Consider the following 18,099-nt stretch of genomic DNA (forward strand, 5'->3'; position numbering starts at 1 on the left):
TCATAAAAAAGTATATTAAAAAAAAATGGTTACCTTTTAAAAAATTGACTGAAAAGCTTAAAAAATAATTATATAATAATAGTCATAACTAATGCTAAAATACAATTTAATATAGTATCATAACTTTTGATACTAGAGAAAACAAATTTTAACAATTGACTGTAAAGCATAACAAATATGAAATATTTATATAATAATAGTCATACCTAATTAATAAAATATAATTTATACTTTATACTTTATAGTATCATAACTTTTGATAATAGAGAAAACAAATTTTAACAAATTAAATATTTAAAAATTGATTGTAAAGCACAACAAATATTTATGTAATAATAGTCATACCTAATTAATAAAATACAATTTAATACAGTATCATAACTTTTGTTACTAGAGAAAACAAATTTTAACAAATTAAACAATCTTATCAAGTTTAACAATATACAAAATATATTAGGTATATATTATTTTTAATAGTTCTTTTTAATAATTCCATTTCTGTTAAATGTTTCTCTTTACGAAAAATTAAATCATTAGAAGCGACTTCAGTTTCAATTTTTCTTCGTTTCAGAAGTTCTCTCTCATTTTCTATTTTTAAAAGTAATTCTTCCTTTAACAAGTTATGTATCTCTTCATCATTAATTTTTTGAATCTCAACTCGTTCAACACGGCTTGTCGCTTCAGCTGACAAGTTTGATCTTTTGTTTTTTAAATACTGCCTTGGTAATTCCACTTGTTTTTCTATAGATTTACTTGGGACAGCATTTGTAAAATTTGCATCAGTATCATTAATATTTGAATCTATAAAATAATTTTGTTTTTGAATTTTTACATCTAATTTTAACATTAATTTTGTTATTACCAGATAAATTATCATCACTAGGTTGGATATTAAACTCCAAATATCCATCAGATGTAGTTACACATGTAATATTGTGACTAGCGATTGTATCACTGTCAATGGCCCCAGGAATTTCACATGCTATGTTAGCAAATTCATCGATCAATGGATTCTCTACTAATTTTTCAACTGCTGGTCCACCTCCAGTTCTCAAAACCGCTTGTTTATGAGAAGTTATTTCAGATTTTCTTTTTGTTTTGATGTTGTGCCAGCATTTTTTAACTTGACTTACAGTTCTCTATAAAATTAGTAAATAGTAAAAAAATTGAAAATATGCTAATTTTACTATAGTAGACTACTAACATATAAAATGTAACAAAAATGTTGGAAGTTCCTAAAATAATGTATTATTTGTATATGCAGTTTGCAAGATTGATTCCAAAAAAATTATAAATAAATAATAAATTGTTAAAATCAAATAAATTAATAATATAATTGTTTTAAAATAATGATGGGGTGTGAAATTAATTTTAACAAATTGTTCGTATCACTAATAGAAAACTACCATGGTTTACCATATTATATTATATAAATAATTGGTAACAAATTAATCTTAGAAGTAGATACAACAATTATATAATACCATCAATAGGAACTTAGCAAGCTGACTAAATATTATTTTTGATAATCAAAATAGGTATAGTCCCTATCTAATACACGTCTTCTACTTCAGAATACTAAAAACGTTAAACAATGATTAAACATAAAATATAATATTTAAAATTCAACTCACTTTTGGATGATCACCACTCGCATTGAAAGTTTTGGTAATACTTTCCCATGCTTTGTTTTTATCGTGAATGCTAAATGCATCGGTTTTCTTATTTTCCACCACTTTATTTAATTGTATCAATTCAATAATTAAAGATTTTTCGGATGCTGAATAGGCAAGTCCTTTACCCATTTTGACTAGTCGTATTTAAAAAAATGATATTTTTTTGAAAATGTATTTACATAAAAACGAATATCGTATAATAATATACAATTCGTGAGTGATAACAGTGATAATGAGTGATAACAATCTATAACCATGTGTGACCATGACTTTGGTTATCAAAATAAGAATAAGAATTACTTTTGCTTATAACTTTTAAAAGTATGACTTAAGCCTGTTTATGAATACTTATGATTAAGCATTACTTTTAAAAGTAAAAGATAAGAATAGACTTGGGAATTGATTATAAATACGGCCCTTAGTGTTGTATTTTTAATCTTTAGTTATAAACACAAATATTTTTATGATTTTATATTTTAATTATTTTTTTTCGCCGTGCTGGCTTAAAATTTTATCTACATTCTACAACCGGTTATTAGGTACGTTGTTTCCTTAGAAACACAGTTACATTCATATTTACGTATTTACATATATAATATTACCAAAATAAATATTAACACGTTGACTGCCACGAGCCCGCCGGCGTCCTAACACGGATATGTATAAAGAATAAAGATTACACTGTTTATTTTTTATTTATAATAATCAGGGATCGAAACCGGTTTTTCAAAAACCGGTTAAAACTGGTTAGAACCGTGGTTTGTTCATTATTGAACACCGGAACCGAAACCGACACCAAAAGCTTTAAAACACCGGTTAAAAAACCAAAACCATAACATATAATATAACATAAAATAATATAATGTTGGAATTTATTAATAAAAATCCCGATGCTCTTAGGTAATCACTAACCAGTATTACGAAATATTAATATCTATTTGTAATACGAATATTGTTCTATTTATATTTTATGTTATTCCTATACTTATTGTATTGGTTCTAAATTAAAATATAATACAACTACTATTATTTTGTCCGCCTCTATGCGGTTAAACATGTTTGTAATCACTAATCAGTAATCTGTATTGTTGTTATATTATATTAATTGTAATGTTATTATTTATTGCCTATTGAGTATTGGTAATAAAAACGACAAATGTTATTAAAAAATAGAAATATGTAAATTTCTAACAATCTCTTGGATTAAAAATGTGTGTTAAACGTGTATTATACCTTTTTAAATAACAGAATTGTCAATACTCCAATAACCTTTTTTAGCAACTATCCATTTAAATTTAAATTTAATATTTTGTTCAAATATCATAAGCATAACATGAGATGAGATTTAACATGACATATCATGAGATTTATTATACTGTAGTCTGTAATATAATGCAATATTATTGTAAATTACAATTCAATATTAATGTAATGTAATCGAATAATGATCTCTATAATATTATGTTGTATGCAAAAGCAGGTAGGTACCTACTACCTGGGTCCATTTCTACGGCCCCCCCGATTTGGAATTTTTGAATTCTGTTTTGACAGATCGTTTGTGCATCGTTTGTGCACGAAGTCCCGTCGTTTGTGCACAAATACAGGGGGGATTATCCCTAAATCAAATTCGGGGGGCCGTAGAAACGACAGCCCCCCCGATTTGGAATTTCGAAATTCTGTTTGGACAGATCGTTTGTGCATCGTTTGTGCACGAATGTGCACGAAGTCCGGTCGTTTGTGCACAATTATTCCTGGAGATATCACAAAAACAAAATCGGGGGGCCGTAGAAACGAGAGCCCCCCGATTTGGAATTTTGAAATTCTGTTTGGACAGATTGTTTGTGCATCGTTTGTGCACGAATGTGCACCAAGTCCCGTCGTTTGTGCACAAATACAGGGGGGATTATCCCTAAATCAAATTCGGGAGGCCGTAGAAACGGCAGCCCCCCCGATTTAGAATTTTTGAATTCTGTTTGGACAGATCGTTTGTGCATCGTTTGTGCACGAATTTGCATGAAGTCCGGTCGTTTGTGCACAATTATTCCCGGAGATATCGCAAAAACAAAATCCGGGGGGGGGGCATAGAAACGGCAGCCCCCTGATTCAGCAGATTGCTCAGTGGCAGCGCAATTTGTGAATATCCAGGTATAAACCTTCGGAAGTACCCGGTAAGACCTAAGAAGCTCTGTACGGCTTTGGCAGTTCTTGGTAGCGGGAACTTCTGTACTGCGATGGTCTTTGCCTCTGATGGACTCACTTCATTGTGCCGGATACGATAGCCTAAGTAGTCTATTGAGTCCTTTAGAAATTGACATTTGGACCATTTAATGTCCAATCCATTTTCAGCTGCAACCTGCAACACAGCCCTTAATCGCACCATGCCTTCCTCCACATTTGCCGCTACAATAATCAGGTCGTCCATGTAGGCCAACAAGTGACCAAGTCGGATGAAGTCACGAAAAATGAAATTCACATATCTCTGAAACACAGGTGGTGATATACATAATCCAAATGGTGTGCGTAGGAACTCATACTGACCGTTGGGTACCACGAACGACGTATACTTGACGCTAGCTTCATCTACTGGAACATGGAAAAATCCATTTCTCAAATCTAGTGTTGAGAAAATCACTGCGCCTCGTAGCCTTTCAATCTGGTCGTCAATTAATGGCAATGGATAACGGTCCCTCACAATTTTTTTATTTAGCTCGCGGAAATCAATACAGAGTCTGAGTGTGTCATCTTTTTTCTTCACCAACACGACGGGACTGGCATACTCCGAGCAACTGGCCCGAATGATACCTTCGGACAACCATTCCTGAATTTGCTTATCCACTGCTATCCTCTCACGCGGTGCCAGCCTCCTAGGTCGCTGGAATACTGGAGTCTCATCAAATAGAACAATGGCTGTTTTCATTGGCGCTGTAACACCTTGGACTGGACAGTATGTATCGACCAATTCCTGCACCATGACTGACTGGGCTCTCACGCCTATATCCAATTCGTTGACATTGGTATTGATGTTCATTAACTGCTGGGCGGTATTGACATGGGTAATGGTCACAGACTGAGGACTTACTCTAAGCACAGCGTTAGTTTGGAATAATGGCCGACCTAGAATAACGTCATACCCTATGGCGCCATCGGGCACAGAGTGAACCTCAACATGGTAGCTTTCCCCATCTACAGTTAGCTTACATTCGAAACGACAATTGGTTTGAAAGCACGTGTTGGCTGGTCCATTCAACTGCGTACGGCTTGGGATGCTATGCATGCCACTCAACTTTTTCAAAAACGATTCACGGCACAGATGTATATCACATCCGGTGTCAACAAGGGCCAACGCCTCCTGGCCCAGAATATATACAGGTTTTACAATTCTACCATCAGCGTTGTAGGTGTTGACCTGGTAGACATTGGCAGGTCCACCCGAGCGGCCAGTCGCACCAGCATGCTGGTTCTCCGACTTAGTTGGACAAGCAAACGATTTATGCCCATACGCGCGACAAGCAAAGCATTTGGGTCCTTTACCCGCGTCGGGACACTCCCGCGACTGGTGTCCTCGATCACCACAATTGTAGCACCTTATTTCTACCGGCCCATTACGCGCGGGCGCGGGGGGCGCATTCCTGGATTCGGCATTCCGCCTTTCACACATCCTGTCATACAACTCCAACTTTATTTTAAATTCAGGGATGGACGTTGCACCATATAGTATACTTTTGTTGGTAACCGCATCTGGAATTCCACAAATGATGTAGTCCATCAGCGAGTCATCAGGGACACCTCCTTGCATAGCCAATTCACGCATGCGATAGAGGTATTGCAACAACGTTTCATTTTGCTGCTTAAAATCGGTGGAAAGCAATCGGTGAACATCTGCTGTTGTTAGCCGACTACGGAACTCACTGAGCAGCCGAGCGCGTAACACACTCCATGAGTTCAAGCCATCTTCCGACCTAACAAAAGCCTGTGCCGTTCCCAACAGCAAGCGTTTGCAGTAAACAAACTTGTGTAGGTCTGACCAAGCGCACAACAACGCCATTTCTTCGAAGTCATTGAGCCATTTCACTACCGAACAATGACCATCGCCCGTGAAGGGTGACAACGCGTCCTGGACATCATGGAATTTCATCGCACTTGTAGCTTCAGTCTCGACATGAACACTACTGATGCTCGGCGACTGCTTCCTAGTCGCTGATTTCCGTTTACGAGGAGGCATTATGCGCACTCAACTCTCACACAACAATTAACCGTAATCACGGTTCACGCTCTATCAATGATAACAGCCCACAACAACTCACGCAATCACGTCGGCTGATGCAAATACCAAAGTAGGTAAGTTAATAACCACGGTACTGATACCATAAACTTCGTCGCTGATAAGCGGCAATTTGAGGTTATGTAAACGGCGATGTCCAACAACACAATACGTTTTTCCCGCGTGAAACAACAAAGGCGTACGGTGTACAGTGTACACGTATACGTCGTACGACAGTTTAAGACACGGGTAACCACTAAACGGCGAATTTCGAATAACGCACAATTACATAAACGAACAATAACTCGCAAACGGAACAATCGGTACAGGTTTCTCCGCACAGGCTACACAATTCGGAATAACAGTTTCCGATTACGATCCCGGACAGGCCCCCAAAATGTGGGATCGGTAGGAATAATGTTAAACGAATAACTATAATGACTCGATATATTACAACGTAGCAACAAATTACAAAGTACAACAAACAAATAAGGAAAACAACAACGGTACGACACTATGACTCGTCGGGCGTCACAACATCACTGGTCTCTTCAGGCAGGCCCTCACACTGCTTTGGCTCGACTTGGTCGACACCAGTGTTACCATCCCATATATTATATATATATAATTTATATGTTTTAATTATTAAAAAAATAATTAAAAATGTATGCGGCCCGCAAATAATTTTCAAAAATTACATTTGGCCCATTCCACAATCCTAGCGAGGACCACTGGTATAAACTATAAATTTCTATGAATTGTTGGTTATAACTTTTAAAAGATTCATCAAAAAATAAATGTTTATAAGTAGATGCAGCTTTTCTTTGAACACTACTTGAAAATGCAATAATTCTTTCTTCGTCCTCATCGTCAAATAATAAACATTGGCAATTGGTAAAATGTGATCGCGTAGGTTTAATTCTTCTTTTGGATTTTTATCTAATGTACCTATTACCGTGTAGTTTTTTTTTTATCAAATTTAAAGTTGTTTTTGTAAAAGCGTATGTCAGAATATTAGTAACGAAGCCATTGTCTTTATTATGTGAAACCAGTTCATAGGAATAAAAAAATGAGTGACCGCAAGTGCCACCAAAAAATAAAGCGGGTAAGTCGTGTATGTCGCTCTGCAGTACAGTAGGTTACAAGTGGGTTACTGTAATGGATGGAATTAAATTTGAATCCAATGATATTATATCATTGTATACAAAAAACGACTCTGAGCGAAGATGGTTTATCTGCCTAGGATATATTATAGATTATTAAAAATTTTCAAATCTTAGATTTAAAAAGGAAAATTTTTATGAATTTCTACTTTGAAATAATTTGCGAATTTTCGTGATTTTTACATATGTTGTCAAAATTCAAACTTTGAATGCTTGTATAAAAAAAATTGTGACTACGCATTTCTTTTATTTTTCTATTTTTATTGTAAAAATATATTATGAGCCTTGTATTAAATTTTCAAATCTTAGAATTAAAAAGGAAAACTTTTATGAATTTCTATCTAAGATCATTTGAACATTGCCGTAATTTTTATGTATTTAGTCAAAATTTGAACTTTAAATGCTTATAAAAAAAAATTGTGACTATATATTTCTTTTATTTTTCAATTGCTATTGTAAAAATATATAATGAGCCTTGTATTAAATTTTCAAATCTTAGATATAAAAGAAAAAATTTTTATGAATTTCTAGCATAAAATAATTTACGAATTTTCCTGATTTTTACATAATATGTTGTAAAAATTAAAAATTTGAATGCTTATAAAAAAAAATTGTGACTATGTATTTCTTTTATTTTTCAACTTCTATTGTAAAAATATGTTAGGAGCCTTGTATTAAATTTTCAAATCTTAGAATTAAAAAGAAAAACTTTTATGAATTTCTATCTAAGATAATTTGAACATTGCCGTAATTTTTACGTATTTAGTCAAAATTTGAACTTTAAATGCTTATAAAAAATAATCGTGCCTACGAATTTTTAATATTTTTTAACTTCTATTGTTACAATGTGTTAGAAGCCTTGTATTATATTTTCAAGCTTTTCTACCGAACAAATAAATTTTTATCGATATTTATAGAAAAAAAAACTAAAAAAGTTGAAAAATTAAAATTCAGTAAACAGCTCAAAACAAATCTAAATATTTTGAAAATTTTATCAAATATATAAAACGCCTATATAAACATTCAGTCAAAATTTCAAGTATCTGCGGTAATTTGTTTTAGAGTTACACCAAAATAAGGAAATCGCTAAAAGTGAAAATCCAATGTTGTAAAAATTTAAATTTCAAATGCTCATAAAAATTTAATTTGAATTTCCGGTGGAATTTTTATTTGTGATAAAGATTGAAAAACATGTAAGGAATCTTGTATTAAATTTTTAAATCTTAGATTTAAAAAGAAAATTTTTTATGAATTTCTACCTTAAAATAATTTGTGAATTTTCGTGATTTTTACGTATTTTGTCAAAATTCAAACTTTGAATGCTTATAAAAAAAAATTGTGACTATGAATTTCTTTTATTTTTCAACTGCTATTGTAACAATATGTTAAGAGCCTTGTATAAAATTTTCAAGCTTTTCTGCCAAACAAATAAATTTTTATCGATAGTAATTTAAAAAAAACTAATAATGATCGAAAATTTGATATGCCTATGAATAGTTCAACTTAAGTCGAAATTTTTTGAAAATTGCATGGTGGATAGAATATACTTATATAAACATTAGGTGAAAATTTCATGTATTTATGGTCATTTGTTTAGTTACATCAAAAACCAAAATCGATTTTGTCGAAAAATGAGTGTGCGTAAAATTTCCCGTTTATCCCTTAATTTTTAGTTTGTTTTTCTCAATTATTTAGAAAAGTATTAAAGAATTTTTTACTTTTGACCCCCCAAAGTACCAACTAGATTCACTTTCTGATCGAACGAGGTACTGAAGTCAAAAATCGAAGCATTTTTACAGCCCCAAAACGTGATGACAGACACAAAAAAAAAAAAAAAAACACACATCATGGTAAAATCAATACATTCATCGCTCCGCTCAGAATCTAAAAATGACTGTCACTGTGCTGATACCTTTTGGTTATAAATAATAAGCCGTATAAATAAATTATAAATAGGTGAGTAGGTATAGTTTTAAACGTATTTAATACTTATGAACTATTATTTATAACCAAAAGGTATCGGCACAGTGGCAGTCATTTCTTTGGCTGTAACACGATTGCGCTCCATGAAATATTAGTCTACACTATTTAAAATACAGTCGAAATGGTAAACTTAAAATTATAATTTGTAACTTTATTGAGTTTTTTTTAATGTATATTTGGACGAATGATATTAGTATATAAAAAAAAAAATTAAATGGTTTTCGTAATTTTATTGAGTTTCTTTTATATAATACCTAAATGTATTGTGTCTTAATTTTTAATCGTGTAATTGTATTAAAGTATTAATAGTGATACTAATGTGTACGTATGTATTTTATTATATAAATGTAAATTAAACTTTTAACTTCAACAATGAGTTTTTGAACAATGTATACCTATATTTCATGGAGCGCAATCGTGTTGCGTTTTTTTAATATAAAAAAGTAGGACGGGCGCAATCGTGTTTCGCCGATTTATATATTTATATTTTGTTGAAGTATTGTATTTTTTTTTTTTATGAAGTATAAATTAGAATCTATAACATTTCCATTGGTTATAAAATTATTTTTTAAATCTAGTAATGTAGTAGGTATAGCTATTGTTTTATATACCTACCTAAAACTATAGATGCCTACAGCTACGCAAAACTACAATAATATTATGGCATACTATTATAGAATACGCTCTATTGCTATGTATAAAGATTTTAGATTCTCAGCGGGTTTATGAATTTATAGATTTATGTTTTTTTAGTCTATAAATACTTTTAAAAATTATAATTATATGTGTAGGTGTCTAAAATATGCGTGTATTTTATATTTGTAGAACCTTAAAAATGCCGAGAAAAATGAAAGTCCCGTTTGTTGAAATTGTTGAGGCCATAAAAAAGTATGAGGAGACAATTTTCCAGGGACCTAACATAGTCGGTCCTACACATCCAATCTGGAGTGAAGTTCAAAACAATTCGAATGGAGAAATATCCGCTAAATCTCTATACACAATAGTGAAATGTGACAGAAATGATATTTTAAGCAAATTAAATATTAATAACCCACGTGGACCTAGTTCAGAAGAAGTAGACGGTGATAATATTACAGACAATGAATGTTCTCACAGCGAAAACATTGAAAATATAGAATTTAAGATAACTTTGAGTAAAGAAGAGTGGAATTCATTGGAATGTGAAAAAAAAGTATTACGAACAAAACTCTCAATACTTAACGCGATTCTACAAAGTACTAAGTCCTGGTAGTTGGACTGACATAGTTCACAGTCATTTTTGGGAACAGACGAAAATTGCTTGTCCAGTTACCTACAAAAGAGCAAAGATTTATGAATCTGGGATAAATTATTGTGAATTTTACGGAAAATGCAAATCATGCCATAGTAAACTTAAAGGTATACTCCAGGAAAAACCTTCAAATAATAGTAGAGCGATTTTTCATTGTACCTATAGTGGCAATTTTCGACAATGCGTTGATAAAACAAAACGTAAAACAACGTTTGAAAAAAAACAATATTATGTCGAAAAATTAGTAAATGAAAAGATGTCTGCAAGTATGTTAAGGAAGACTGAAGCTAATGATTTGATGGATTTTGATGATCTAGAACCAAGTAATTTGCCAACAGCAAACTCACTAAGAATAATAAAATGTAGAGCTCTAAAAGATCAAAGAGAAGAGGACGACCCAATATTATCAATTTGCAAAATGAAATATTTGCATCCATATATTAACGTAATTAAAGATATTGGATATGACAGATTTTATGTCCACTATTGGAGTGCTTCTGAAATGAATGTTTACAGAAAATATGTACAGCATAATAACATTTCAACATTATGCATAGATGCAACTGGTAGTTTAGTTAAAAAACCAACTTTAATATCCAAGAAGAAAACAAGAAATATTCTGCTCTATGAAATCGCTATATATGACAAAACCATTAAGGCTCAATATTCAATAAGTCACATGTTATCTGAGAAACATGATAATAATTCAATTTACAATTGGTTAATAGAATGGATTAGAGACGGAGCTCCAAATCCAAAACAAGTTATTACAGACATGTCGTTAGCATTATTAGCTGCTGTCGTAAGAGCGTTTACACAGTATAATAATTTAACTAATTACTTAAGTGCTTGTTTTCAATTGTTATCTGGTTCGCAACAAGATCCTCCGACATGTTTTGTTAGATGTGATGTAGCCCATATTATAAAGCTGGTGACTACATGGAAGCCACTCCAGTCAGTTGATAAAAGAGTTAAAGATTTTATTATTCGTTCAATAGCTCAAATGATCTTATCAGACGATATAGACGATATAAAACAATTATTAAGAAGTTTCTTTTGGCTAATTTATAGTAAAACTGACGGTTATTTGGAAAATGGTCATAAAACCTTCAGTGAAAATGGAAGACATTTCTTAAAACAAAGGATTGCCACTGGAGTGATGGAATCAAATTTAAATGAAAATAATGGAGAAATTAATAGTGAAGAGCTGGAGGGTTTTGAAGACATAAATTTAACAAACACGAGAGGACCATTTTATGAAATGTCTAAAAACATCGCTGAACAATGTCAAATTGAAGTAAACGATCAAGTGGGAGATCATGATAATATGTATTTTATTCCAAATATTGCGAATCTGGTATTAAACTTGTGTACATACATGCCTTTGTGGTCTGGAATCATGTGTAAGGCATTCAAATATGGCGACATTCCTGCATCAAGTGCTTCAATTGAGAGCCAGTTCAATGATCTAAAAAATCGGGTCCTTAAACACGTCAATAGTATGCCAATGAGAGTCGACGATTTCTTAAAAATACACATTCAATCTATCAACGGTACAATGAAATTAATGAATGCTAAAATCAATCAAATTCCAATTAAAGTCAGCGAAGTCAACCAATCTCCTCATAATTGTACACCTCCATCAATAAATGACGAAGTAATAAACTATGAAGCAATAAATGAAATAGACACCATTAGAATAAATGACGATTTGAGCAATCTTAACGAAATTTTAGATTTCAATACTCCATTGATAGAAAAAGTACCAAATCAATATATAATGTGTAACAAACCAGTACGTACAATAACATCATCTGATATACATACAATACCACTACTAGAAGCCGAGGATACAGCCGAAGAGAATTGGGGTAATATATTAAATAATCCAAGAAAAAAGAAACCAATATATTTGACACCAAATCGTGAAATTTTACTGAGAAATTTAGATTCAAGAGCAAAGACAAAAATTATCGGACTTATAAAAAATGGCAATGATTCGAGATTTAAGTCCATACAACTCGATGGTGAAAGCATTGTGATTTCAAATACTTGTGCTTTTGATTCGGTTATACAAATTTTAGCAGTAGCATATTGTGATAGTAATGAATATACATCATTTGTAATGAAACGAAAAGATGAAAGTACACTATGGCATCTAATGTATGCGTTACTTCGAGATGGTGTAACTATACAAACATATAAAAAACGAGCCAACATTTTAAAACAGTTTTATCCAGGAGAGCCGATGGCAAATAATATAACGTTCTTATCAGTCGAACAAGCTGTAGACAGTATGCTCATAAAATTATTAAAAGATGATGAAACTGTAAAAATCATAGGAAAATGTGGTTCGTGTATTCATGAAAGAGTGGAAAAAAAACCATTTATCACTGTTTGTGTATCGGAGAAGAATCCAACAAAAAGGCAAATAGAAAAAATTTTAAATTTTGAAATTAAATCGCTCTATCATTCTGACCGTTGTAAATCATGTTTAAAAATGTTCGACTTAATACCTACATTTGGTCATCACATATTTTTTAATATGTTAAACTTGAATAATAGCATGGATGCACCGTTTACAGACACCAACTTACAGCTAAGCCACATTCCGAAATATCTCTCAATATCAGATACCAAATATTATTTCAGAGGATCGGTAACAACACCTGATAATCAGCAGCAAGTAATATCACATGATATGTTAGGCCATTACCATGCCCATGTATATAGACACCCAATCGATGTGTGGCAAATGTATGATGACACCAAAGAAAACGTATTCACAGTAAGTGAAGGTAGAAAAGTAAATGTACAAATTTTAATATTTTCTAAGTAGTGTTTAAAATTGATAATTAGATAGATGCATGCATATAAATTAATTAATAAAAAAATAAAAAATTTTATTTTATGACAAGTTATTGAATTCTCTCTTCACATAAATATTTATTATAAGTTAATTATGATTTAAAATGTATTGTACATAATGCATGTTTTTAGTTTTGTAGTAATTACATGAATTTTGGTTATAATAATTTTTATATAAGTATATTATGATTATTTTAAATTATTTTTATTCACAATATTTGTATACGTTATACGATCGTTTGCTATTATTTATATTTACTATATTTATATTACCTATTGTTATTAATGATTATATATATATATATATATATATTTCAAATATTTTGTTCAAACATTTTACCTTTATAATATTGCATTTTTGTTTTTTTTTTTATTTTTTAAATGTTTTTAAATTTTTAATACATTTACATTAGTTTTGTACTAACGAGGTATATCAATTTTATTTTTGGAGTAGTTATTAAATATTTATAGTTTATTAAACAATATGGTTTATTATTACTTTAATTAAAAAATTTTCATGGCTTAATAGCTACATCATCGAAAAGTTGTTTATGACGAAGCATGAAAGATATATATATAAAATATTTTGTTTTGGGTTCTTGAATAAATTATTCATAAATGAACATATCATTATATCAATAGTATGGAAAATTTGAGGTTTCCTAAAATAAAAATTTATTTTTATTTATCATTAGCTATTGACAACTAAAAACAAAATATATTTTATTCAAATAATGTTATTTGAAATATTGTACACATATCCACAACAAGAAGATTGTTTCTGTTGGCCATATAGTGAGTAAAAGTGGCATGTGCAAATTTAGTCATTATTTTTTATTGGATTCCAATAAATTTTCCACACATCACATTCGAAGTCATAATAATAGATATATGTTATTCAATATTAATGAACAACTGGCCCAAAATTTGTATAATATTATAATTTTATTCTGTTATCTGTTTAAAAGTATGATATTGTCGGTTTAATATTTTTAGATGGCTATTTATTGTAAAATTATTTATTTTAGAGGGGGTTGGTGGGTTAGCACTCTCCGATCTCCGCCTATGTGATTAATCGTTGTTGATTTCACAGTTATGTGAGTTACGAGATAGGTATACTTACTATTCATTTGAAACCAAGAAAGAACTTTTATTTATCAAAATATAATAGTGAAAAAATAAATAATTATAATAAAAAAGTTAAGTGGGTAAATGAATAAAGTTTTGCACAGTAAGTGAATAGGTAGTAAAAAAATATGTTTAATAAAAGTTTTTATTAGGCATCATATACTATTATAGAATAACACAAAAATGTACCTACAACAGATATTTAAATATTTTAAATGTTTTAGTACTAAAAAATAAGTTAACACAAAAAAAAAACAATCAGCCAATAAATAATTTCAAAAATTTTTTTGGGATAAGTTATAGAGTTATACCTACCTCTTATATAGCAAACTTTGTTTTTGAGATGTATCCGGAAATAATTGTGCACAAACGACCGGACTTCGTGCACATTCGTGCACAAACGATGCACAAACGATCTGTCCAAACAGAATTTCAAAATTCCAAATCGGGGGGCTCTCGTTTCTACGGCCCCCCGATTTTGTTTTTGTGATATCTCCGGGAATAATTGTGCACAAACGACCGGACTTCGTGCACATTCGTGCACAAACGATGCACAAACGATCTGCCCAAACAGAATTCAAAAATTCCAAATCGGGGGGGCTGCCGTTTCTACGGCCCCCCGAATTTGATTTAGGGATAATCCCCCCTGTATTTGTGCACAAACGACGGGACTTCGTGCACATTCGTGCACAAACGATCTGTCCAAACAGAATTCAAAAATTCCAAATCGGGGGGGCTGCCGTTTCTACGGCCCCCCGAATTTGATTTAGGGATAATCCCCCCTGTATTTGTGCACAAACGACGGGACTTCGTGCACATTCGTGCACAAACGATGCACAAACGATCTGTCAAAACAGAATTCAAAAATTCCAAATCGGGGGGGCCGTAGAAATGTACCCCTACTACCTACGTTGTTGAGAACACGAAATTAGTTCTGTTGGTCATAACTTAGCATATTGTATGTACATTCTACACAAAGTGTACAAATCGGATACCTATATTTTAATTTTTAGGGCTTTAGGCTCAGCCCTTAATAGTTAATAGATAGATAATAAAAATTGGGTCAACGGTTTTTAGATGTAGGAAAATATAATAACAATTTAAAACACCGTTCCAAAAACCAAAACCAAACATTTTCAAAAACCGTCCTTGAAACCGATAAATTTTTTTAAAAACCTTTTTTGAAACCGAAACCAAAACAACCAAAAAGTTTGAAAAACCGATCTTAAAACCTAAACCAAAACCAGAAAATTTAGAAAACCGTTCTCAAAAACCGAAACCGAAACCGTTAGAATATGAAACGGTTTCGATCCCTGATAATAATTCATTTAACATTTTTAAATTGTATGTAAACATCGTAAATATTTGATTTATAATCAATTTGAAAAATAATTATTAAAATCAAGAAGTTACAAATTTCAGTAAAATAATTACACGACAAATGTACATAGAGGTACACTTAGGGTCCCAACTCACTGCGGTATATTCGCCGTCGGGTCGAAACAACCGTTCGCGGATTTTACGACCCGCACCGCACTGAGTTTTTTTGTGGCTGATACAATTGGTGTTAACACTCGATTTTTGCGCCTAAACTGGTTAAACATTAATTTCTAATTTAAAAAATATTGACAATTGTATAAATTGTTAGTAAAGTTGTTGGTTAACTACAATTACTATGGTCTGTGATCTCATTTGATCTACTGTATTTACTATATTTCACTGTATCTAATACTGTAAATTTAAATTTTCTATAACTACCTAGGTACGCACCACGATTTTTTACACAAACATCTAAATACATGTAAGTAAATTATAAATTAAATTAATAGTTAATTTAATGCATATGCGTACTTATTAAATTACATTTAATTTATTTAGGACGGAGTTAAATGATTATGACAATTTAACTTAAAGTGATTGCTGTCGCCGAAGCATTTGGTGAATTGAATCCACCAAAACCAATAGTAAAATATTGGGTTCATCCAATTAACCACGATAGAGAAGAATTGAACCAATTTGATACTTTTTATACAAATTTGAGATTGTACAGTGATAAGTTTTTTGAGTATTATAGGATGTCTATAACATCTTTTGATGAATTATTAGAGAAGTTATGCCCTTACATAACAAAAGAAAATACCCAGTTTCGTAACTCTATTAGTGCTGAACAAAGACTAACAATTACATTAAGGTAATATATTAACTTGATTAAAAAAAAAACTACTGGTAGGTATTGTAAATTATAGCTATTTTATAATATCAAGTGATTTGAAAACTTAGTAGAGTTTAAATTGGTTAGTCACCAAGTTAAAACTAGATGAATTAAAACCAAAAATCATACCTACTAAGTTTAAACAATTTTGTAATTTTAAAATAAAAATAAAACAATAGGTATGTATTTAACCACCTTTTTGATAGTAAAACTTGTTTATGTAATAAATTTAAATATAAAATAAAATAACTTATAACCATTTGTCAAATTTAATAACTTAATTATAACCAGAAAAATGTATAAGTATAACATTAATTATAAAATAAAACAAAACAAAATAGGTACCTATGAATTAAAAAAAAGAAAAATTATAAAATAAAATCAGCCTTTTGATAGTAACTTGTTAAGGGGATTCGATATCAATATAAATATTAACTCAAAAGCAGAATAACACTTTAGAAGTTAGGAAAGTCTGATTTAAATTCTGAAAAAAATTTTGAAATCGTCAAGTTGTCTACTAGGAATCGATAGAAGTGATTTTTTGTGAATACATTATTTACCAAGTAATTAAACATTACAAACCTGTAATTTTAAACGTTAATAATAAATTGGTTTTGAATAATTTAAAAAAAGTATACGATCATTCCCTTGTAGACAGACCGGAAAATTCGAATCTTTTTACAGGTTTTAAATATGATTTTTCAAAGTCCAACAATTGTATGCTGCTTATGAGCCTTTTGAGACGGAAACAATAATTAATTTATAAAAAACACCGCTTTCTTGGCGTTGCGGCCGACATTGAAACTATATACAATTCATGCGATGCCGTTTCCCGCTGCTCACCACCACTCCCCACGTTATTCGCAATCGCAATACTAAATATTATACTGTAGCGACGCGGCAGCGGTATCGATAAGAGAATATTTTTAGAATCGTAATAATAATAATAATATTAAACAAACGATATTATCGTCTGTCAGTTGTCACTTGTCACCCACAATATTGCACGCTATAATTATTATAGGCATATCGTTGTTATTGTAATAAATAATAATATAATATACATATATTAGATACCTATTATTATTCTGCATTTCTGTCATTACTCCTTACCAATCGAGGTGTGAGACATCGACTGTGTTTCGGATTTTTATTATTATTATATGTATATTATTCTAATGAGTAATGGATAATTCAGCTAATTGGAGAAAAAGTAAAAAACATAAGGTTCTTTTATCTAGGCGTAAAAACACCCTGGAAATATATCTGCGTTGATGAAAACTACAGGAAAAGTAAGAAAGTTGAACAAAATCAAAGTATAAGGCCTTCTTCACACGAGGCAATTCCCTAACGACGCGACGGCTACTCGAGTATTGTCTGTTAGTCTGTTTGTCTTGAGTTGCTTGTTAGTAAGATACCCATAAGCAACGCATTGCCACACACTGAGCTACTCTGAAGTTACTGCAAAGCGACGATATCTTTCAGTCTACCTCTAGCCACCAATCGCTTATAACCTT

General features: G+C 31.3%; 1 protein-coding gene across 1 annotated transcript; it reads right to left on the reverse strand.

Annotated features, from left to right (window-relative positions):
• Positions 1 to 351: 351 nt before the first annotated feature.
• On the reverse strand, positions 352 to 2,029 carry LOC149061421 (uncharacterized). Its single transcript, XM_089217742.1, has 3 exons — positions 1,635 to 2,029; positions 863 to 1,139; positions 352 to 801 (listed from the first exon to the last, which is right to left on the reverse strand). The coding sequence occupies exons 1-3, from the start codon at positions 1,803 to 1,805 to the stop codon at positions 434 to 436; spliced, it is 816 nt and encodes a 271-aa protein (XP_089073868.1). The 5' UTR covers positions 1,806 to 2,029; the 3' UTR covers positions 352 to 433.
• Between the last annotated feature and the right edge of the window lie 16,070 nt (positions 2,030 to 18,099).

This window comes from Diuraphis noxia, unplaced genomic scaffold (genome assembly GCF_037042655.1).
Source record: "Diuraphis noxia isolate RWA-SAM2 unplaced genomic scaffold, SU_Dnox_SAM2 contig0001, whole genome shotgun sequence".
NCBI lineage: Eukaryota > Metazoa > Arthropoda > Insecta > Hemiptera > Aphididae > Diuraphis > Diuraphis noxia.

Coding starts and splice junctions, on each gene's coding strand:
- LOC149061421 (XM_089217742.1), bottom strand. CDS start 1,805: ATGGGTAAAGGACTTGCCTATTCAGCATCCGAAAAATCTTTAATTATT. Junction 1,140..1,634: donor CGAGTGGTGATCATCCAAAA/GTGAGTTGAATT, acceptor CTAATTTTATAG/AGAACTGTAAGTCAAGTTAA. Junction 802..862: donor TAGTGATGATAATTTATCTG/GTAATAACAAAA, acceptor ATTATTTTATAG/ATTCAAATATTAATGATACT.